The sequence below is a fragment of the Leptinotarsa decemlineata genome, unplaced genomic scaffold (genome assembly GCF_025532065.1).
Source record: "Leptinotarsa decemlineata unplaced genomic scaffold, Ldec_3_MD MMD2_tig00026354_RagTag_RagTag, whole genome shotgun sequence".
In the NCBI taxonomy this organism is placed as follows: domain Eukaryota; kingdom Metazoa; phylum Arthropoda; class Insecta; order Coleoptera; family Chrysomelidae; genus Leptinotarsa; species Leptinotarsa decemlineata.
In genome coordinates, this window is record NW_027412702.1 from 19,749,042 (window position 1) to 19,775,151 (window position 26,110).

A 26,110-nucleotide genomic window follows, 5' to 3' on the forward strand; every position below is an offset into this window, starting at 1 on the left:
CTACATCTTCTACGGCATATTTCATGAAGCGAGATTTATGTTGTTTTACTATGGCTAGTAGTTCCTTCTTTACTGAATTCGTCTCAAACTGAATACCTTTATTTGACAGCCAGTTAATAATTTCTTGCTTTCTCCAAGCTGAAGTTGGTACCTTCTCTAAGCGCCTTGAATGGTAGCTTGCATTATCCATAACCACGACCGAATCAGCTGAAAGAAATTTTAACATTTCCCCGAAGTAGTCTTCGAAGACATCCGAATTCATGTCCTCATGATAATCTCCCGTCCGGCACGACTCAAAGCTTAACAAACCTTCTTTTAAAAATCCGTCTTCGCTTCCAATGTGAGCAATTATAAGCCTCTTCCCTTTTCCCGAAGGCACTTTAATACCCGTCGAAAGGCCTTCTATGAAAGCTTGGCGAGAACTTGTTATATTTTTATCTTGCCACATTTTTTTGACTATATAACCTTCGTTTATCCACGTCTCATCAAGATAAAAAATTTTCTTTTGCTCTCTGCGGTACTGCTTTATAGTTGTCAAATATTTTCGTCTCCAGCAAACAATTTCATCACTTTCCAGTAATAGTGCCTTTCGATTGTGCTTTTCCCAGGCAAAATTCATACTTTTTAAAGTTTTCCATAAAAGTTTTCTGGATATCAAAGGAATATCGTTATCTTGGCTTATCTCGATAAATATTTTTTCAAGAGTGGGTATTTCCTTTTTAAAATAAAACGAGTGAACTTTTCTTCGAATGTCACATTTGGTGTCTTCATCTAAGATTTTTATTGGTCTTCCTGATTTTCTCTTGCATGGACTTACCTGGCCTGATATCTTTCTTTCTCGCAATAATTTAAAAATCGTGGACTGTCCAATTCCAGTCATTCGGGCACATCGCTCAACACTTTCTTGCACAGACAAACTAGGGTGATCGTGTTTTATGCAATCATATACATTTAAAATTATAACTTTTTCGCAAACAGATAGCGGAGAATTTTTTACACTTCTTTTCTTTGGAGTAAATGTCCCCATTTTATAACTTTTTCACTATTTCTATATCACAATATCACTGTACGTTTAATTGGTGTAGTAACAATTACTATTATAACTCGAATGTTTAAGACACCATTACAATATATTTAAACCCTTTTTCTTAATTACCTGGGTTTAATAGGTATTGCATGATTGGTGGGCAGGGTCAAAAAGGGATTATTATAATGACATGGCACCTCGGAACTAAGTGTTAACCCTTTTTTGAGAAATCATGCTCAAGTATATGAACCCAAATTGCATATTAAATAAGTTTACAAGAACCACTAAAATTAATCTTAATCTTTTTTTAAGAAATTTTACTTACCTAAATACATGTAGGTACTTAGTTTTAGACCAAATTACTTCCCAAAAATGGCCTTTTATTATTATCTATGTCTGTAATTTTTAATTTACTTTAATTATTAAGTTTAATAATCCTAAGATTTGCCTACGCCCATGGACGACAACGAAATTCAGGCAAATTTTATGACACTTCATGATTTATTACTCTACACTCTTTTGAAATAGACTATAACACTACTCATTATAATAGAACAATAAACATAAAACAAAATATTAGGGAATCTAGAAATTTTGGAAAATCAATCGAATTCAATGAACTCATTTTTGTGATATACTGACGGAAGTTGGCTTTTCTGGACGACGTTCTATTTATGTGACTTCAGATGTCTCAGTTTCAACACCTCTGAAGAGTTTTGTACTCTCGAAATTGGTATTCCCAATGTGCTTGGACATGATTATTCATGATCGGATTCGCTGTCTTTTTGGTCCCAAAGTGCCATTTTGTTGAATCAGATTCAGTTGTTACTATGACAAAAATCTATCTACTTTCAAGTGATTGGACATTTTTATTTTTGTGTTTGTTGAATTCTGAGATTGCAAAGTTGATATTCCAAGGTCGTACCTCTACATTCACTCTGTTTAATCGAAAAAATAATAATGTCATTCATCTTCTGATGTTTATCAGTAATATTTTGATATATGACGAACGAAAAATAGTTTCACTTCTTATCCGACTCGTTTTTCAATAACAGAAAATATTCTTGAACTACATTTCTCACCAAGCAGAATTGAATATCTTATATCTCAAAATGCAACATCATTGCAACATCAATCTGTTTCTGCAGAAAAATTCAATACTTCACTTTCCATTTATTCAACATGAGGTAGAAGGCGTCGATGAAACTCCATTCAACGTTACACCTTGCAACAAAATCCCACCACTGAATTTCCCTAAACACCCCATTCAAATCATCCTAGACGCAACTCTCGGAAATAAAAAAAAGTTTGAGCAAAAGTTATTGCATATCACCCGCGCACCGTGATTGCGTCACACCCTCAATTCCTCCATTTTGATGTTGTGTTTGGAGTTCATTTGAGTGTTCTTTTTGGTTAGGGTACCGGTGTTTATCAGCTGTATACTGTGCGTCGACAGCAGTGGTTGGTTTTCCGCCACCTGATGCGAAGCCAGCGCATTCACGTTGGCCTTGGAAAGCTTCGGAGGAGGCGGAGGCCGAGGAAGGGTGGCGTTGTTCTGCGGCAGGTCCGCAAATTCTGGAGGGGGCAGTTGATGGTGCGAGTGATGATGACCCAGTATGGTGGCAGGGTCTCCTTTCACTCCGATGATGCTGCTCTCTAAGTCCCCGCAGATGTTGTTGGGCATTTGGCCGTTTTCGTTCCTCTTCTTCGATTGGCCTCCTACGGTTTCGTTCATTCGGGTTTTGTCTCTCTGGTAGTAGACTCCGGCGAATATGAGAACGTTCAGGATCAGTAGGGAGCAGCCTATTGCTATGGTGACGCTCAGAGCGGTGGAGTAAGCTGCGAAGCCGTCCTCGATGGGGTGGGTCGTGGTACTGATGCCCCCTGTGGAAATATAGAAGATATTGATAATGTGTAGGTATCAGGATTAGACTAATTTCATCACAGAGTTTCTGGTCCAGAGGGAATCATGATTTAATTAGAGCTGAAGATCAGTAAAATAAATATTTCGGAAGGAATTACGGAATAGCTTCTTTAGGGATGATTCCATCTCGGGTGTTGAGCGGTGTGTCCGAGACACGATTAACTTTATCATTGCTCCGTCGTGATATGATCTGTTTTAAAATAAAGAAGTAACAGTTTTCCACCTCATAAATAGAACAGAAAAAGCTGTAAAATTTGCACAGAACTTTGTCGTATATAACTCAATGTCCAACTTGGTATCCTTGATTACCATTATGCCAAAACAACACATTGGCTCACTGTTCGTAAATATACTTTCTTTCTGAGACCAGACATGTATAAGTGACACCATATATTTAGGAAAAACTTTAAAACGGTACCCAACATTTCTATATCGATTCTAAACTCAAATTTCAGCGATAGGAAAACTATTTGATCAACATAAATTTTTCCCGTCTCCTTTTATCCAGCTGCTTCCCTTTTCCTTATCAAGCATAAACTTATTTTTATACCGTTCAAGGGATCTGCTAGATACTTTCTCTGATAAACAAGAATTCGGAGAAAAAACTATGTAGAACGTCATAGCCTGTAGAGATGACCTTTTAGTTGGATTGAAGTTAATTTTGACACCATTTGTCATCAAATCGGATCCTGAAAAAGTTCTCTCGATATTTGATTACACTTTTGCAATGGGGAATGTTCCTCAATTTGGGTTATTACAGCAAATGCAAGTTTGATCAAAATGAAGTTGAGTTTAATTCATGGGTTTTTCAAATTCACTTCGAAAAGTATTCAAATTGATGTTTCAAATGTTGGGTCTTAATTTTTAAAGGGATTTGTTTCTAATTCACATATTGGCAACAGCGCCTATATCAAGTTGAAATAATTTATACGTACCTAGATATTCCACTTTAAAAAAGGAAAATTTTCTTCATAAATCAACATTTAAAGCAAAATATAAATTATAGTTCAATACCACCTCTACAAGCTACATAAATAACAGTTGTTTTGTTATTTATTTATATAGATGAAGATAGGTTAGGTGCACAACATGTCATATGTTACAGAATGTCTCGGAACTCGGAACATAAGTAAACAGAACAGCACGCCTCTAAAATATGTCATCTTTGTTTGTCTTATACAGGTAACAGATTCATTGTCCTTTATAAGCTATAACCGATGTTGCCAAATGGTGAAATAGAAACGAATCCATTTAAATGTTGAATGCATTATTTCATTCCTCTTTCTTGAGTATTTAAATAATTTTTTCAAGAAAAAGGTTGAAATGATAAGTTTAAAATGGCGTTTTTTTAGAGCTCTTTAATGAAAACTACTTGATTTTCGTCAGGAGGAACATTCCCCATAAATGTCATTTGAAATAATGGCTAACATCGACTTCCGCAGAATTCTGATGAATACACGTAACCAGTGTTAATATTATTCTCCCGTAATGTATATGGTTGGTCTATTAGAAGAAATATGATGATAAAAATAACCATTGGTTTATTTCCCTCACTGTCTTTTCTAATCCTATCATTGACCATAAGTTTGCATGAAAATGAAAAAAACAATTAAATTTGCCGTTAGTTTCGATACTATATAACCAAAAGTTCAAACTTTACATCATCAGTCATTTCCAATGAATAGATTCATAGTTGTGTATCCATAAAACTGAACTTTTGATCTGTTCTACTGACCAAACGAACATATACAGTTATGTTAATATTGAAAACATGAAAAATTGTCACAACTTTTTCCATTTCGAAAATCTATTATATACATAAACAGAATTGGGAACTTCGATATCGGGACGGATTATGTGACAGTTGATCGGCATAGGACAAATATTGTAATAGAAAAGTTGGGGAAATGAAATTTTATTGGGCCATTTCTAATGCGAGACTTGGCTATTTGGTAGATGTTGCTTTTATCTATTTTTTTCTGAACTATTCAACTTATATTTCGAACTTTCGAAGCTACAAATTCCCTCAATGAATAAATACATACTACAAGCTAAGTTAAAAACTTGTAACCCTTTTACTTCATTTGCAGAGAAGTGAAGGCTGAATGTCTTCAGCGTTTGTAGATGAAAGTTGAATCAGATTTTGTCCGAACTGTGAAAACAAGATGCTCACAGTCGTTAGAGAACAATTTATGTGAAGTTCAATGATACACACCAATAATCAAATATCCCTATGGTAGAAAAAGCCTGGATGGAAACAAACACCTTAATTTTATCGCCTTATACTGTTCAAGTATCTATATTAATTTGCAATTATTCACGAACCAAACAATATGGGCAGACTTGAATGACAGCATAGAAGGTGAACTACCTTCTCGGTCTTCATAACTGAATATAAACAAAACAGATGCAACTTCGAGGAAAGTAATTCATTTCTAGTAATTCTGGCTTTCGCCTTGACCCAATAATAGTGGGGAGGCAATAGTCCCAAGTCTCCATGACCTGATAGGAACTTGAGGGAATGTTTCAACAGGCAGAATAACCCAATTTCAAGACATTGACATCGGAAAAAGTTGAACGGGGAAATGGTTGTCATAACCAACAAAACCTCAATAAAGCTCCTAGCAGAAGGTTATATATAATTCAAAAACCCCAAATTAACATGACAGGTCCATCAAATTTCATCCTCAATTCATGCCCAATTTTCAACTTTTGGAATACTTTGATATTACTGGAGTTTTTTCCCAACCCCAAACCGTTATTTTTAACACCTCGACACGTGTTTTGATCACCAAGTGATTATCTTCAAGAGGAAGATCAAGAGTTTAATTTTCCTCTTGAAGATGATCACTTAGTGATCGAAACACGTGTCGAGGTGTTAAAAATAACGGTTTGGTATTGAGTAATATTCATTACTACACCAAAAGTTCCAAACAGTTAATAACAAGTTCTAGAACGGAAAAACAGATTTTTTTTGAACTTACCAATTGCAGCGATAAATAACCTGTGTCGTCACACAAATGCACACAAATGCCTTTAAAACGGAAGAGAGAGAGAGAGAGAGAAAAGAGATAGGGGAAGAGGAATCCTGGCTCTGCCATTCTGCCAACTTTTATTCAATAATTGTGTCTTTAGAGATATCCGAATTTACATAGAATATATTTATAGCGTTTTCTTGTTGAAGAGGTTGATTGTAATCTCTGAAATAGGCATAAGCCGAACTTCTGAAACTATTCAGTTTGAGGTTCTTCAATAATGCTGGAAGCTTTACGAGTCAAACCATAATAATATATCAGAAAAATATTTTCAAAACGAGCACTTTTCTCAAACACCGGAACTGGTGAAGAGTATTGCAGTTTTGGTGATTGGTGCTTGTGCAGAGATTTCCGTTTTATCTTTTATTTTTTCAGAAAAGTTTTTGTTGAATGTATTTCAACATATGTCTTGATATTAACCAACAATCCGATCGATACTTCTTATAACTTTAGGTTAAGATATCGGTTTCAAAGCGGATCCCTGAAGGTCTATACGTACCCAACTCTTCTACCCTCTCCGTGGAATCCAGAGGATTGACAGTCACCGAATTATTGGAAACCGGCTGCTGGTAATCAGCAGGCAATTCAGTCGTTGGAAGTTTCTTAGGATTCAACGTCGGTAATTTGGGAGGCGGTGGTTCATCATCCGGGAGGTCGTGGTGGGACATTGGAACGTCATCGCCTCCTGGTTTGTGAAGGTCCGGGACTAGGTTGAGCCAGAACGAGAGTCTGTGAGCTCGGTAGTGGTTTTTCAGTTTGGGCTTGGTGTCTGAAAAAAGAAAAAAATTCATAGATTCTTATTTGGTATTTTTGGAATTGAAAATTTTCACTAGTCCAAAAATTACCCTCTTCCCTAACACACACATTTTCACAAAAAACATTTTGCTGTCAGTGTATTCAACAACAAAATCTGTTTTTGACATTTGTAACTTCAGCAAATGAGGCGTCCTTTTTCAAAAATATTATATTATTATATGTTTATTCAAAATGTGTATTCCCTTCTCTTCCAGAGTTCATAAAGGAATTCGATCCTAAAAAACGATACATCCTTACTGTTTTTTTTTTTAAAACTAACTACTTTTCTATTGAGGCTGAAATGTACCCACTTGGTATGAATAATCATCATTTCAATTACTATCCATTATTGATTCTCATCTCATAGACTTTGCGCCGTCTCAGAATATTTTTAACAACACAATACCTATATTATCAAATATTTTTTTTGTAATAACTCCTATGATTTAAATAAACTGAGATAAATATGTTTTCTAAGGAAATCTAATGCTAATAACGGTTACAGGTCGTTATATTCCTTACATTGGTAAAACTTTAGTCGTTCACTAATGGAGAGTGATGATGGGATAGTTCCTGCAAATGTTTATAATGAAGCAGCCCTACATAGAAAATATTTTGCTTGAAAAATGGAAATTGCGAAGTCAACGTATTGTTAGCATTGTGTCAACATTTTCCAAACGAATTAGTAGCAACAATGAGGAAACAAGTGCGGGTAGAGGAAGGAACTTCGCATTTGTGATTCAAGGTTTTTGCAGCGTCTAGAGCAGCGATTGAAAGCGAAGTGAAACAGTGAAACAAGTCGAAATTATGTAAAGTGGTATTGAGGTATGTATGATTTCAGTCATAGAATGAAATCATCAACTGTATCACTTATTGAGAAACCCAAATGAGTAATTATATTTATATCAAGTTTACAAAATATATATTCCACATCAAGTGGTAGTAGTATTGTTAATGTTAGAGACGCTTGATAAATAGAACTTGAACCTCTGGCATTGAATAAATCTATTCAATAGAGTTACAGAAGCAACAATCAACGCACACTCATATAAAATAAATGAATATTCCAACTTGACAAGCTAATGGACCCCTTTTGGGCGTAAAAAAGTTCCCTACTAAAACATTCCTACTATGACTACAAAGATCAAACTCTGCATAGGTTCTGAAAATATTATAGAACATTCAGAAATGAAAAAACAATAATATAATGAATGCGAAAGTACATATAATGAAAACTTTGAGAGCGAAATCCGCAATAGGTATTTCAGGAATATTGAATTATCAATGAGTCGGCCCATCCACGGGTTAGGATAACAAATACATAAGTAAGATTGAGTAATTGTACTTTTAATTTTAAAGAAATCCCCATGATTCCAAGATTTGCAAAGACTAATCTCATATGGAGTCATTAAAGATCTGAGTTATACCATTTAAGCTAACAAATGTCTGAATAAATGTATAGATTTATTGAGGTCTTCAAGAGTCACAGATGAAGGCAAGCAATTGTCTTCATCTTTGACGAATTTATTTTCTGCAGTTTCATTACGCAGACAATACAAGATCTAGAAATGAATAAGGAAAAAATCCTTGGCTTCAGCCACAGCTTCAACAAAATCAGTTTTCATTATATTTCGGTAAAGTTTGATTGACTACATTACACACATTCAGTTTGTTAGTTCATGGCAGATGAACCTCTAATAGTTAATTTTTCCAGGTTTTGTATGATGTTTGATTTGTTATAGTATGTTCAAGGTGTGTAACCACCAACCAAAGAAACCACTGAATCAAAAAGACATTTTTGAATGTTTCTTTAAACCTAGAAAGACCATTAGATGAACCATTTCTGGTATCACGTCAGAGAGCTTCGATTATTTATTTACTCCGATGAGAATGTCCAAAATGAATAATGTAGGTGATGGCATTATTTTAGTCTCTTCAGTAATTATTAGCGATGCTATCCAAAACCCAGTAAGTTATGATTTTTCTACTGTTTATTCTCAATTCCACAAAACAGATCATATCTCCCACTTGACGCAAAATGACAGAGTGGTAATAATGTTCCCTTTAATTGATACATGTTAGAGAAGCGAGTAAAGTTTTCTACAAAAGGTCCTCCTATCAGTTTCACAGTGTTCTATTGTGTGGTTTAATACTCGTGTATTGTTACTACAGGTTGAACTTATCAATATAACAACATGAATTCAGGAATATCTTCACAATGAATGATGAACACTTCCCAATGGCCGCAATAGTGATTCTTGGGGGACGCTATATGTATAGCACTTTTTTGCTAACTGCTTGATAACGATGAATCTGAATCATTGAGAGGTAATGGTATGAAGAAAAACTGGTCCTTTTCTCCAATAACCACTTCGCCAACTCCATCTTAATGATTTAATCAAAGACGCATAAATCCTTTATGAGCACTTACTCAGGCCATTCGTCCCCACTTCCATTCCGACATTTCACCAGTAATTACTATGAAGGTTTATTCGGTCTCCGAAACGCAGTTGGATAGTGGAGTCGAAGCGGAGTAGAAACCGACAGATAGAACAAGATCGCGATCTTTAATGACATAATTGTAGATTTGCCGAGGATTATACCTGTGCGTCGGATTAAATGTGACATGGCCTTTCTGTTCATGTCCCACGCCGAAAACGATAATTTCGAGGCGGAAACTTTTGTCAGTCGAGATTTTATTATCATAGATTTAATGAATAAAGTTTCCACAAAAGCTACCGTGGAACTGTTAATTGGTTGAAAATTGCATACTAATTTAATCGTGTTCGAGATTGTTCATTTGACTAGTAGCGATGTGAAAGGACGATGGGTCATAACCACTTTTCGATAAGGAAAGTTTCAGTTCAGTTTTATTATATTTGGATAGTTGAAAAAGTTCCTAGAGGAGAGTCGGCGGTATAACGTTATCGATTAACAATGTGAAAACTTCATTGAACAACTCAGGACCTAAATCAGAAACAAAATAGAAAAAAAAACACAAATTCATATTATGTGAGATATTGCTATAAAAGAAAGGGAAAATAAATGTAGTGAACTTTGCCCAAGAGTCAAATACCTGTCACTATAGACTAGTATATTAGTTATCTTGTCAGAAAAGTAACATCGGTAATAAACAGCTGTTTTTTTTTTAAATAAAACGACTTTTTTCTTGAGTATCCATGTCCAAGAATCAAAAAGTGCAGAATAGTGAATTGAGAACGTTTTGAAGGCGGTATCACTTGCAATCCTTCTTTACTTAAACTGTTTACAGGGGTAGTTATTTCCTCTAGGAGGCTGGAGGGACAGTCGGATGATTTAATTGGGAAAGCGTATTTTCATATTGAATAAAAATTGACCTTTTTCATGATTTTTCATGTGCATTCATAATTATATAGAAATTGAATGTATACGTTACTTCAGGATCTCACTGTATATAAAACTGTACTAGTATTTGAAACGGAATCTGAACAAGTTCGTGAACAATTCAGACAATGATGATCATTTCATCAGGCAGAGCTGTCTTATTCAAATTTTAAGGCATACTACTGTTCTCTTTGAAAGAGTATTCAATTTTACAAACATGTACCCTCCGATAATTGAAATCATATATACCATTGCAGAATAACTCTGCAGTAACCTTGATGTATAAAGATTCTGAATATTTCATTTTAACTTTGGTTGGCTAATAATGAGTGATTTTTTTGCTGCTATCCTTTTGGCAACACTGTTTTTGACAGATCACACGTGAATCGCGTCTTATGTCATTGTCATACTTGTTCAGTTTGGTCTATAATTTAACCATGAATCAACTTACGAATCAACAACGATTGCAAATTATTGAATTTTATTCAAAATTCATGCTCGGTGAATGAAGTGCATCGTGCACTTCTTCCAATTTATGGGCAGTTTCGTCTGCCTACTGAGGGAGCTATTCGGAAGCTTGTGACTGAATTTCGAACCCAGTTTACATTATTGGACATTAAACCACCAACACGCATTCGTAGAGTGAGGACCGAAGAGAATGTTGCGGCTGTATCCGCCAGTGTTCGTAATGACCGTGAAATGTCGATTCGCCGCCGTTCGCGGCCACTACGTGGAAAATTTTGTGAAAGGATAAGGGTACAAAACTTTATAAGATACAGCTGGTGCAAGAATTGAAGCCACACGACCTCCTACAACTCTAATATTTGGTGAATGGGCGCTGGAAAAGTTGGAGAAAGATCCACATTTTTATCGAAAAATTGTGTTCAGCGACGAGGCTTATTTCTGGTTGAATGGATACGTTAACGAGAAAAATTGCCGTATCTGGGGTGAAGACCAGCCTCAAGCATTGCAAGAGCTACCGATGCATCCCGAAAAAGTCACTGGTTGGTGTCGGTGGCATCATTGGGCCGTACTTCTTCAAAGACGAGAATGGCCAGAACATTACTGTGAATGGCGAGCGCTGCCGTGTGATGAATGACGACTTTTTGTTGCCCAAAATGGAAGAATTGGACATGCCTGACATGTGGTTTCAACAAGACGGTGCCACGTGCCACACGGCACGCGAAACAATGGCCCAATTAAGAGCCGCCTTCGGTGAACACTTTATCTCACGTTCGGGGCCCGTCAATTGGCCGCCTAGATCGTGTGATTTAACGCCTTTGAATTATTTCTTGTGACACTCTGGAAGCCAATATTGAAGCATTTATACATGAAATACCGGTCGATACGTTAGAGATGTCAAAATTGGACCTTGCGCCTGGGCCATCTAAAGCGGAGCCGCGGAGAATATTTACATGAAATCATCTTTAAACATTAAATTATATTGATCGTTCTATCGATTCCAATCAAGATTTCAGCAATTTTTTCAAATTTTTTGTGTTTTGAAAATCAAATCCTATACTTCTTACAAAATCACCCGTTATAATAACATATTCTGACATATTTTTCATTTCATGTATATTTGACGTCTGACTGATTTTATAACACTATCGTGACCTGAAAAGATCAATAAAATATTACAGTAATTATTATTATAAAAATTATCCGAAAGAAACCGATTCCTTAGTCATATCATGTCGGTCCTTATATATTATGATAGACTAGTTTCGTGACAGACCATTTTAAACAAATAGATACAATATTTTTTCATCAACCCAAAACTTCAGGTTTTCAACTTCAAAACTGACGAAATTCGATACAATCTTTAAACCCCTATTTTTCCCCTTTGGGGGTGGACATTCCTGATTCCCTTTCTTGACTTGACACGTGTGCATTCAAGTGCAGATAGCAAGAGCTCATTGACGTCATTGCTTTTTCTTTTTACATTGTTTCTGCGTTTCTCAATTTTTTTCGCCTTCCTACATAGTCTTGGACAAAATATCTCAGTTAGTTTTATAGAGTACTTGGGTTCACTAAAACGCGATCCTACAAATGTAATCGGACCAACGCTCAGTGCTAGTTTTGTGGACATACATAATGTTAATGTTATAATGTTATAATGTTAATAATGTAAATACATAAAATTAGTATCATCACTTCAAAGCGACGCTCCACATAATACGTGCTTGCTGGATATATTTTTGCAATACTGTCAATAGTACATGTCTAACGTACACTAAACACTGATCATCTGTCCGACGAGAGAGAAGGAGCCTGCCTCTCGTTGGCGTTTGCGTGAGGGAAAGGGAAGCCAGACAAACTGGCACCGTTACGCGTTAGGTAACGAAGTGGTTTACCACCTCATAAGAAGTTATCACTTCAAAAAAGACAAACATTACGAATCTTCTCACATATTCCACCCTTCATACTTTTTGGCGGTCCGCAAAGTTCTCACACATTTTTCGTCGAACTAAATCTACTGTGATGAGCAATACCTATATTCACAAAGGTTTACGGACTAGTATACAATGAGGAAATTGATTTCTGAACGTTTTTTCCAAGTTGTTGATAATTTTATATTTTTTTGAAACGCATATCTCAGTACATATCTTAATCTCCTTCATTCCGCAGGATATGAAGTTATTTTGACGCAAATGAACCAATTCAAAAATTCCTGGACGAAGTTCCGATTTGTGCTTGGCACATTGTTCATAAAACTGATTGAAAGGTGATTTGCATTCATATTTTCCGAACATTATCCAGAAATAATGGAAAATCTGCGGATATGTGCAACATTCACATAAACTGAAATATCGTAAATTTGCATCGAATTACCCATTTTCGTGTGGTAATGTTTCGTCGAATACACCGCTGCCAAGTGAAATTCGGTAATGGTTTATTTTCACATTATTGATCTGCTTTTCTACGAGAGTTTCATGATATGACTGTTACGAAATAGGGCGGCAAATTTATTTTTTAAATGTTGAAAACAGTGATCCAATCGTGAAATTAAATAAAAAAAATTGTTAAATTCATATCCAGAAAACACTCGAAGTTGTGTGAATTCTGCAGACAAAATATAATAATTTCCCATAATACGAAAAAAAATGCAGTAGATTGAAAAAATGATATCTTTTTATATTGTTACGTTTTCTTCGTGGGTTGACCAATAATTGACTACATTGAACACTAATCAAACTCAACTTTATTTCACTTCAAATGCTGCAAACACTTCAACTAAAACTTCAACTAATATTCGAGTTTCTATCGCCTTACTAGATCGCTTCGCGTATTGCACTGTCATTTCCTCTTGACTATCTCGATGGGCGAGTGGATGGCGCTTTTATTTGGTAATCGAAGGCGCTGGAACATTCCTCGAAATTCCATCGAAGTCGCTTGAATATTCGCCGGGAATTCCATCGATTCGGTGCGAACAGCCGCGAAATGTCGGTCGAAGTGAACGCGCTCTTCGCCACGTCACAATTAGTATATGGCTACCAGTGGCGGCCAGCGTTATTTTCTTTAGGGCATGATTTACAACAATATTAAAACCGATTCAGTCAAACATTGATACAATGAAGATGATAAGAGTCATGAAATAACTTGAATAAGTTGTAACGTGGGTTTTCTGTTCGAGATATAGAAAACTTACAATAAAATAAGGTTGCCAAATAATAACCCCACTAGCAAACCCGACTAGGTCAGTGGTGTGCACGAAATCGTAGGTGCATTCAATTCAAAATGATGGAGTGGAGCTCCACCAATTTTTCTTAGCCAGACAGAAACCGGAAAACGGCCCTGTTGGTGTGGGAATCTACTATCGTTAAAAAATATTGGAATTTCAAAAGTATCATTAATAAAGACACTTTATTCGGAGTAATGAATTCATCTTAGAGAAAGACAACAAAAAATATTAATAAACGCTAATGTGACGTCACGTGAAAGCTCACACCATTTGTTGCAATCAGGTAATTGCGTATTGTAAGATGTAGAAAAATATGAACACAAGCACGTTAGCTTAGCCATAACTGCCTTAACAGTATTCTGAGGATACTGACGCCTCGGAAATTCGACGGTACCCTCAGACCACTGTTATGATATATCCAGACGGGTCCACAAAAATGAGTCATTGACAATGAAGAGTCTTTTCATGGCGATTTTCCTTAAAAAGTTGATAGGGAATGTAGATCTGATCATCTGTCTGGTATAGAACAGATCCTGCGTTTGCAGATATGGTTTCAATACTACTACAAGATGCTCTAATGCACACAATATAAAGAAACCATACTCAGACGAAAATTTCTAAATTCCTTTTAGGTACTCAACCAATAAAATAATTCGACTAGGCAAGACTTCAGTTATTTTCTGTCAAATATTCGTTTTTGAAGGAGACAACAGAAAATTGCTTTATGGTGTTTTTATATTAGAAAGCACTATAGGAAAATCTTTAGGGCGCTCTGAGAGCGGTGCCTGTGCGAAAATAGTAATTCACATTGGATTTGAATCGCTGGAGATTAAATCCATTTCTCAGAAAGTTTATTCCACACAACTGCCGTTTTATAAATGGAAGAACTCTTAAACAGTGGAATTCAAGGTGTACTGAGTTGAACCTCAAAACGATGAGTAGCCACAGTCCGTCACGTATTTCTGATATGTACTACTCGTGATGAAATCAAATGTGCCAAGTCACTCGAACACATCTCGTGAAAGTATCTATAGAAGAGAGATATGAATCTCCAAGCTCTCTTCCATGTTCCAGACTATCAAGGTTGCAAGTTATGTTCGCGTCTGGATGAAATCCAGCAGTTTCAGGGTATGTTTGGGGGCGGAGCTACATACATGAAAACAATACTCCAAAGGAGGTCTGATTTGAACTTTATAAAGCATTAATAGAGTGTGCTGTCGTCAGCGAAGTAATATATTGGATTCTTGGTTTTTCCAATAAGTACATTACAAAGAGGGTTGGAGACAATATGGATCCCTGTGGAACACCAGTGTTGATGGTGAAAGTATTCGAGAGATATTCATCGACGGCCACTTGCAGGGTAAGTTCTTTCAAGAAGCTGGAGAGCCATACACATAAATGATCCGATAAGCCATAGCATCGAAGTTTGGCCAGCAAACCCTCATGTCACACACGGTCAAAGTCCTTAGAAATATCAAGGGCAACGGCTTTTGACTGCGTTATTCCAAATATGAGTGACATATGATAGAAGGCCGCCTGTTGATCTTTGTTGAACCGGTTTCTTATAGGACAGGTTGGAAAGTATGCAAAATACTGGTGCGAATTCATTTGCGCACTTTTTGAGTACGATAACGGTCACTTCATCAGTTCCAGATGCCCATAGGTGGGTTAAAAGTGAATGAAGTATTACCAATCTGCAGAAGAGTTATATGAAAACTTTTACAAAGTTGGAAAAATGTATTGATTGAAGTATCTGTATCTGTAGAGTAGGGAGGGTGAGTGTAAGCCCACACACTTAGGCCACATGTGACCCATTGTACATCCTCCCGAAGAGTTGTCCTCCTAGGTCGTCGTCCATCCTGTCCTTTCCAGGAAGGTGGACAGGTCGCTGGGAGACATCTCCTTTATATCGGCAGGTGTAGGCCAAGACTCGCCGAACACACACTCTCTTATTGACGATAACTCCGGGCACTCGCACAGGACATGCCTGACAGTCTCATCTTCCTGTTCACACATCCTGTATAGAGGTGTGTCCACTAGCCCCATATTATGTAGGTGTTTCCTTAGCTGACAGTGGCCAGTCAGAAATCCTACTGTAAGGCGTAGATTTTTCCTGGTCATCGCCAGATATTTCTTCGGCGCCAGATTCCCAGGGTCGCCCAAGGTGATCCTGGCAAGATTACATCCTTTGATTTCATCCCATCCCTTTAAAGATTGAGCATGGGTGTAACATTTGACTAGTTCCGCAATTGTCGAAGTCATCAGGCCGTGGGTGCCACTTGGTCCTAAAATTCTTAGTCCAGCCGCTTCCTTGGCTAAAGAGTCGATTACTTTTACTCCTTTCGTGCCCTTTAACCCACCTCAGGATACCGAGGCTACCGAGGCTTTGGCTAAATCTTGGTGGCACTCTAGTGCTAGCCCTGAAGTAACACGGTGTCTATTCAAGGCTAATAGTGCTTGTCTGCTATCAGTGCAGATTGTTATGTTTTTGCCAGAAATTCTTTTCTTGGTTATTTCTTTTGTGGCGATTGAGATACCAGCCAGTTCTGTTTGGACCACGCTGGTATTTCTTCCCATTCCCCATTTAATCCTTAGGCTTAGTGATCTGGAGTACACTATACATCCTAAACCTTCTTTGGTTTTTGAGCCATCTGTATAAATCCGTATTGCATTTGTAGCATCTGACTCTGTGTTCTGCTTAATTTGTATTTTGTAGGGTTTATTAAACACAAACCTGAGTTCAATTGCATCACTTGTTGCCTGCAGCAGAGGTTGCGCAGTAAGCGCTTCCCGCCATAGGCCCAGCCTCAATCGAACCATTTCTACTTCTAGGTTTACACCAGCCGTGTGCAATCGTACCATGGCCATTAACGCAACCTCCTTAACATACAGATCCAGAGGGGTCAGACCCGTGATTAATTCCATTGCCGCGGTTGGTGTTGTTCTCATGGCTCCGGTGATGTTTAAACAAGCCAGTCGATGTATTTGATATAATTTTTGGATGGCCGTTGCTTGTAGAACTTTCGGTCCCCATGCAATGGCTTCATACGTTAATATAGGTCTTATTATTGCAGTGTAGATCCAGGCGACTACACGGGGTGAAAGGCCCCATGCGCATCCCACTGTCCTCCGACATTGCTCATAAGCCACGTATGCTCTTTTTCCTCTACTCTGTAGATGAGAGTTCCATGTTAGCTTCTTGTCGAGGTATTTCACCAAGGTATTTCACCTCTTCAGAGAAGTTTAGTTGGCTTTTGAAGATTTCGGGAGGTTTTAAGCCCGTTAAACTTCTTTTCCTGGTGAAAAGGACCATCTCAGTCTTCTTGGGATTGATCGACAGTGAGTGTTCCTTACACCATGTTTCTATCAATTTGAGCCCATCCTGCGCTCTATCGCACAGTGTGTTTACAAATTTGCCGGTCTGCAAGATAACTATGTCATCTGCGTATGCAATTGTGTAGAATCCATTTTTGTTAAGGTGATTATTTAGGGTATCCAGAACTATGTTCCAGAGAAGGGGTGATAAGACCCCTCCCTGTGGACATCCCCTCATGACCAATCCTTTAACTGTGATGTCTTCTACATTAGTACTTATTGCTCTGCTAGAGAGCATCTGGAGTATCCATTCTCCTACTACCAGGGGTACATTCCTGGCGTGTAGTTGCTGGGTAATTGTTGGAAAGGTTGTTTTATCAAACGCTCCCTCAATATCGATGAATATACCTAGGGTGGATTCTTTGTTGTCCAATGATCTCTCGATTCTGCCAACCACATGGTGAAGGGCCGAATCAGTAGACCTTCCCAGGGTATATGCATGCTGATTTGGATAAAGTGGGTTGTTAGCAAGTATTTCATCTCTTATATACCGCTCACATAGCCTCTCCATGGTTTTTAAGAAAAACGATGTGAGACTAATTGGTCGGAATGCTTTTGGTAGGGTGTAGTCCATCTCACCTGGTTTGGGTATAAATACTACTCTTACTTCTCTCCACTTACTGGGAATATACCTCAGAGCTAGAGAGGCTCTGAATATTCCAACCAGGTGTGGCATAAGAATGTCCAGTCCCCACTGAAGTAGGGCTGGTCTTATACCGTCAGGCCCTGGTGACTTGAAGGGGGAGAAGCCCGATATAGCCCATCTTATTTTGTCCTCATCAATTACTGTACTAGCATATTGCCAGTCATATTGTGAGGGTGTTATTGGTACATCCGTTCAGTTCGCCGTTCCAGGAAAGACAGAACCTGGGAAGTGAGTTTCCATAAGAATCTCAGCACTCTCCTGGAGGTTGGCGGCTTTGTCGCCATTTTCCCAGTCTTATGGTGGTCATTTGAGAGTGCCTTCTGTAGCCTAGAAGCTAGTGGAAAGTCTTCGACTGCCTCACAATAGGCTCTCCAGGCTTCTCTTTGTTTTCGTCTGCAGACTTTTGATTGAAGTAATCGTATATTGAAAATATGAAAAAAAATTTTGAACGATTGAAAAAATGGAACCACAACATAGTCATTTCAGTCAAATAATCCCATCATCATAACAGATATCTCGTAATTGAAGTTTTATTCTCAAGATAACCATTAGCCCTATGATTGAAACTACTACATTTATCCACTTTACCGTACATTTCGTATCGCCTTCAACTTTATTCCAGGAAGTCAGTAAAGTGGGATTGAAAGAACATCACGAATGTTTTGCTAAACAGGTTAAGAGGATATTCTAGCCTGCTTGGAATTCTAGTGGGTTTTCCACTTACATAGGATGTGGAATAGTATATATTTAATTCAGAGCGATTCGGAAACCGAAATCCCTCCCAGAGGAATAATCTACCAACAACAGTTTAGGTACGATATATCGTAAAAATGATAAAAAAAAATTAAACAGGCTTCACGTGCCGAGTCAGTATATTTATGATGATTTCGAAAACTCATCTCATGTCTATCTACATGATAATAATAATCTCCATTCTCGAATCTCAAAATAATGCCGGCTTTCTGCATTTAGGCAGAAATTCAGAAAGCTGTCATTCTCGGCTCACTGCCCCAACTCAGGGCACATGATTCTCGGACCCAATGATCACTTACCCCACGGTGTATTTGTGAAAACTTATGTAATCCGGCATTTTGTAACTGCGACCATCTTAGATTTACAATGATATAAAATTTAATAAATTGTATTGCCATCAAAACTACATGAGCGTACCAAATATCAGATCAATTTGTTAACAGGGAGAAGGTCAAACTTCAATTACTTAATTTGATCCATACAAACAGGGCAAGCTGAATAAAACCGTTAAAAAATAGGTTGACAATGACTGGGGATATGTAGGTTATCATTGGATTTCAGGTTAGGTTAGAATTCTAGAATTTGTCAGTTACATTCCATGAGAATGATATTGCTAACGTTATACATCATAATAAATGTTATGATGAAGTAGCATGATGAAGTTATACTTCATCATCATACTTGATGATCATACTTGATGATGAAGAGGCCAAATTAAAGCTAGCAAATGGTGAAATTTATGAATTCCGGATATGAAACGACAGCGAGACTTCGTGAAACCTACGTCGATTGACGGTATCCAAAAAGGGACAATAGATGAAATACCCATAGTGATTCACTTTTTTTAGCGGGCGTTTCACAAACCAAGTTGGCGTCTTCAGAAGGCGTCTTCATCTATATATTTAAATACAGCAAAATTATTCCACACGGTGCCATTCAGTTATTTCGGGAGTAAAAAATCAACATCGAAACCAATGTAGTTGTTTTTTGAAGCCTATATCTATGTATAATGAAAAAAACAATGAAAACTCTAATTTGGTTCAACGTTTGTTTGAAGGTGGTTGACAATATATGTTGTGATTTGAAACTTAGGCCATTGAAGAAGCCCACAAGAAGTCCCGAGTCTGGTTGAGATACGTTGACGACACCTTCATAAAATGTAACCATGGGAATACAGAACTAGACACCTTCCTGAAACACATCATCAGCGTAAGACCTTCCATCAATTTCTATTGCCATTCTTAGACGTATTGATGAGAAAGACCAACACTAAGTAGGAAACGTCTGTATACCGAAAACTCACTCATATGGGACAGTATCTGAACCACGAATCCAACCACCATCAATGATCTTCAACGAAATGGATACTCCAAAGTGACGGTAGAACATCTTTGGCTAAGCCGTCATAACCAGTGCTTGCACTTCTCTGCATCAGAGAATTGTCGGAAAGGATAAGAAGAATTGGGTCCAACTACAACATTAGAACCTGCTTCATATCTGAAAATCCTATCCGTAGCAGCTTCACGAAAACCAGGCTACCAAACACGGACTGTTGTAATTTTATTTCAGCGTTTTCATGCTTAATATACTTGTTATTTTCAGTTATGTATTTTAATTTTCAATGGTATTTGCTTTTTCTGGTGTTTTAAATAATTTTATGTCATATGAGACAATGGAAATACGAACTAATCAAATTCATTTCGGTTCAACCAAAAATTAACTCAAACCAAGAATTTTGAATGAAAACCCTGACCATTTACTACAATAAAGAATGTGTTTTTAACCGATATGACACGAGTTTTTTACTAAATATTTCCGTAGGTGCTATTTTTTTAAAAGTCAAAGGTCAAAGCTAATTTTTTCCAAACGCCAAGTATGAGAAATAAACCTTTTTTGTTTTTCATTGCCGCACCCTGTGTGTTTTCTCTTCCGATCTGTCTGTTCATATTTACATCGCTTCAGATCGAAAATAATTGAATGAAAAAGTCATCTGAACTCTTTCGATCAGCCTTCCTCTCGCTGTCACATAGTGTCTCTGGTAATTTTCACATTCCCTTGATTTTTCATTAAAGCTTTTTTCCACGTGCCACCTTTGTAATCCTTGTCAGCTTTGATATATTCCGCCGCGTTCCGGATTAATCTCACTGCTTGATTTCCATCGCAAAGCGAAACTAACTGTATTATAACCTCCATATTGAATTCACGAGGCTTCTTTCATTTTACTTTTTTCATGGCTTGTAGGTTGGTTTTCTGTACTATTTACTCGCTGAATTTTTATATGGCTTTTGTCGATGTGTTTTGTCATAATCTCGCCAATGGATTTTCGGGAAACGGTTAGAGGGGTAGGTGGAGTGAATAAAATAGATGCAGTGAGATGCAGGAATGAATAAATTTCATTAGTTCGGACTTCCATTGTCTGACATTATATAAAATGATTTGAAATCCCTGAAAGAACTGAAAAAGATGAATCAAAAATAAATAGCAGAAAATAACAATTATATCTAGCAAAAAACCTGAAATGAAATAATAGTGAAATAAAATATAAGTTAAGATATTGAACAAAAAATAAAAAAATAAAAAAATACGTTGCGTATCTCTATGTTAGCTTGGCTGAATATATTGTTGGACAACATGTATGCGGCTTCTTTGAACTTCCTCCTAAATCAATGTTCCTCTCTGTGTACGATCTCACCTTGGGACCACTCGATGTTATGTTGATGGGTCCAAACATGCTCTGCTATACCTGATTTGCTGGTTTCTCTCGCTATGTGCGTTTTTTGTACTTGGCAATGCGAACATTCAATGGCCTCTTAGTTTCACAATAAATACAAAATATTGAGTTATCGTAAACATAATATGTATATGTAGAAATTCAAAATATAGAAGATGAGGTTGTAGACTTGTTGAATTCATGTAATTGATGAATCGTATCATATTATATTATTGACCTTACTTTTCGTTAGGTGAATCTGTAATATTACGAGGATTATCTTCTGCTTGTTTCAGCATTTTTTTTATAATCACTTCCAAAAGCGCTGATAGTTTTATCTTATATGCTCAATGTCAACAGTATATGTCTATCGCACATTAAACACGTTACGTTACCGAGCGGTATACACCCCCATAAGAAGTTATCACTTCGAAACCTGCACTTTTGGATAGGGACGATTTACATCAAATACAGTCCACTTTAGGAAGGAGAGTATTATAAAAAACTTTGTTTTTGCGATAATTTCAATTTGTACCTGTTGCTCACATTGCACGATGGACCCTCTAATAATAATATACTTTATTGTTATTAAGAATAAATCTTGTGGACAAAACTTGTGAAAAGTGCATATAAATGTAAATATAGAAATATAAAATGTGAATATAAAAACACCTACAAAAAATTAAAGTTATAACATATACTATAGTTCAATATCGAAATTTTGTCTCAACATGGTTGTGTACAGACTTATTTTGAAAATGGTGTAATAGCCGACACTAGTCAACAATGAAGAAATATCGTGGAAAATAGACAAAAGAGTTTTTTTGTAGTGTATCCTCAGTGAACATGAATTTCCACAAAATAAACAAGTCGTCAATCAAAGAAGTTGTTTTTGTTTAAAAATATTATCAACACTTATATAATAGACTTATAAACATATATATATATATAACCAGACAAATTTGCAATGTCATTGACATATAACAAGAATAAGATGGGTCCCAACACTGATCCTTGTGGTACACCACATAAAATTCCCTTTTTTTTCTGAAAGTCTTGTTGTTCTTACCATTTGTTTCCTTCCCGAAAGGTAAGATTCAAACCATTTGAGCGTCATTTCTCTGCAGCCGTATTGGTGAATTTTTCTTAGCAAGATCTTATGATCAACGCAATAAAATGCCTTAGAAAGATCACAAAAGACCGCAGCTGCTGCACTACCAGAATTAAACTTGGAGTAAATATCATAAAGAAACAAAAAGATGGCATCGTGCGTGTTTTTATTGCTTTGAAAACCTAACTGGCTTTCACTTAAAATATTGTGGTGTTGTAGGAAAATTGTCAGACGTATTTTCACAAGTTTTTCGATAACTTTGGCTATAGTTGGAATGAGAGAGATCGGGCGAAGATTCGCGGGATCATCTGAATCTCCACCTTTATATAATGGAAGGACAACGGATATTTTAAAAAAATCAGGAAATACTCTGGGAATTTAGAGGGTGGTAGATAATAATATCTTTATACAACGCAAATAAATATGGGTACTTACAACCTACCACACCATTTATTGTCTTCTTTTTAGGGTCGGGAAGTAGGCATTTAAAGGTGAAAGCTTGATTTAATGTTTTTTTTGTAGAAATATATTTTTTTTATTGAAGCCAACCTTGGATGTGGCATCTATTTCATGGTGGGCCTATCAACTAAACAAATGCGTATACAAAATTTCGTGTCCCTGCTATTTACCGCTGAGATCTTTCGTTCGGAGCCGATCCTTGCAGCAGCATCAGGTCACGTTTATGATTAACATGCATTGTCATCGGTTCTGGACCAGCATGCAAAATATCAGGTCAATCGGATACCGGGAAGTGGGTCAAATTAAACTTGCAAGATTTGTTAACATACATACAAGTCAAGTTAAATAAAAGCTTTTAAAAAAAAGCCCTCTGGAAACAACTATTTTCTCATGAACACTAATCACACGAAACAAAAACTGCTTTCCATATGAACATTCAATTATTCGAAAAACGCTTCTTCCAATCCTGTGAGTAATATCTGATTCATTCGGGATAATATAAATTCCGCATTCATTACATGTAGATGAAGTAAAGCTCCAATTTATTTTCAAAGCAAAGATATTCACTTAATATAAATCATACATATCCACAACTGAGTGTTTTAACAAATCTCAAGAATAATTATCAAATAAACATGGGCTCTACAGACATGCATTTATCAGCTAGAAAAATGAATAGTTTCATTAAGATTTGCATTCATTTTATTCATTTCAGTATTAAATTTAATAATGAATTCTCTCACGACTGGAATGTCCTAAGTTGGATCCCAACCTCGAGAAAATGTATCCAGTTGAAGTTGTGAAGATTCTGCAACGTCACATGGCTGACGGACTGCGAATACCCATGATGCTCCCTAGGTGGCGGAGGTAGTTATTAACATTGTCTACCCAGGACACGAGGCTAATGACCAACGTAGTTGATGCCGATGACACAAAAATAATTAATCCCTTCATTGAGTTCATGATATCTGATTTGAACTTATCTTGCTCATTGAACTTGTTGTAATTCAGTGCAGTGCAAATTACAATAGTTAGATATGAAAATCGTGATTGAACGTTTGAGAGACGTGGTGAAGGTTGCGAGGGAACTAGAAAAAATGTCAATTTCTATTGATTTGGATAGAGAGTAGTAGGATTAACAACACCTATTTAGGGGAGAATTTAAATAGTGATTAGTTTTACTTTGATTTGTTTGGAATGAATATAATCCTCTGGTATTATACAGAGGTACATTTATCAAAAAATGATTCAATATAGAACTGTTGTCAAACAATTATTTATTATTTTATACAGGAACTTAATATCAGCTATTTGGCGTCTATCCGCCAAAGATTTCAGATTGAGTTGTATTTTGATTTGTAATGGCTTTTTGAGATTATTAAAGAATTTTCTATTGATTTTGCTTTGTATAGATTCAAGTCTTTCAATATACGGGATATACAGAGGGTTTCAAATAACTGAAGCAGAACTGAGCTGGCTATTTACATAAGCCATGTAAAGTGTACGAACAGATTTTCTTATTAGTCAGTGGGCTATGCTTGAAGACTGGCAGTAAACAAATCTAAAGAAATGAACTTTAAACGTTCAAGCCAGTCTTGAATATACCTACACAGTAGGTTGAATGGACTGACACCTATCAGAAAACAACTACTCCCCTGGCTAATACCACGAAGGGCGTTGGATTATATCCGACAGGCGTCAGTGCAGAAATCTTCACAGAAAATTTCCTTCATATGCGATTGGCAATACAACTGGAAGAGTCGACCTTCAATTTTGGAACGGACACACTTGCAGACCGGTTTCGGGCTCATTAGCCACTCTTCAGTGCAAGATAGTGGCCATCATCGACCTGAAGTCAATGATATTCCAAAATTGAAAATCGGAATTCTCTCAGAGTATTTCATTCCTCTTCGTAAGTTGGAGCGAACAACAAAATGTCACTCCATCTAGTGGACGCGGTACTAACCAACTGCATATCCGTAATTTGCCCGATTCCTCTGAATAAGGAAAAAAGTGACAGGTTGAAGAATTATAGGATTTTGTCATTAGTATATCTCAGGTTATAATTCATTAGATATTATGAATGGGGAATGTTCCTCAATTTGGGTTATTATAGCAAATGCAAGTTTGAACAAAATAAAGTTGAGTTTGATTCATGACTTTTTCAAATTCACTTCGAAAAGTATTCAAATTGATGTTTCAAATGTTGGGTTTTAATTTTTAAAGGGATTTGTTTCTAATTCTAATCAACTCTATCTCCTAAGACAGCTGAAAAAAGTAAACAGTTTCGAAGCATTGAGAATATTTTACTTTGCCCTGTTCCATTCACACATTACTTATGGTATACGACTATGGAGAAACTCTAGTCTCACACTTTAAGTTCTTCGAATACAGAAAAAGGCCATATGGATATTAGCTTGTGTGAGATATAAGGAATCTTGTAGAAACTACTTCACCGAATTCAAAATTATGTCACTATATTCAGCGTATATTTTTTATTGCTTGTTACAGATCCACAAGAACATTGTAATCTACCATACACACTCCGATACGCATAATTATAATCAGTTGATCAATCCGCGATACAGACTCACTACTCGACCGAAAATTCGCTAGACTTGAACCTCTTCAATAAACTTCCCGCCCACATTAAAAATTTGAGCAAAAACAAGTTCAAGAGAATCATTAAAGTATTTTTCAATAACAACGCATTCTATTCTCTCGATGAATTTAAGAACTGCCAAATGAATTATATAAATAATTAGTTGACATGTGAGTGATCATCTCGCTATGACTTCTATTCTCTCAACCTGCTGTGATATTTTTACTCCAAGGCCTACTTGTTATTTTATTTGTATCTATTACATCTATTACATATTTATGTATATGTGTATATATGTATATATGTATATATATATATATATATATATATATATATATATATATATATATATATATATATATATATATATATATATATATATATATATATATATATATATATATATGTATTTTTCTTTCTTATTGTGTAACTTCAAATTGTGTATTCTTGTTACAAATGTGTATACATAATGTGGTCAAATAAAAAAACAATATCAATTCACATATTGGCAACAGCGCCTAAATCAAGTTGAAATAATTTATACGTACCTAGATATTCTACTTTAAAAAAGGAAAATTATCTTTATAAATCAACAATCAAGGCAAAATATAAATTATAGTTCAAT

The 26,110-nt window shown here is 36.4% G+C and overlaps 1 protein-coding gene across 1 annotated transcript in view; it reads right to left on the reverse strand.

Annotated features, from left to right (window-relative positions):
• Positions 1 to 2,192: 2,192 nt before the first annotated feature.
• Nlg3 (Neuroligin 3) overlaps positions 2,193 to 26,110 on the reverse strand; it is a 262,901-nt gene continuing 238,983 nt past the window's right edge. Inside the window, exons 7-8 of the mRNA XM_074184408.1 lie at positions 6,486 to 6,755; positions 2,193 to 2,911 (exon numbers count right to left, since the gene is read on the reverse strand). Of these exons, the coding sequence (XP_074040509.1) occupies positions 2,379 to 2,911; positions 6,486 to 6,755 (803 nt within the window). The 3' untranslated portion in view covers positions 2,193 to 2,378. The remainder of the gene's footprint in view (positions 2,912 to 6,485; positions 6,756 to 26,110) is intronic.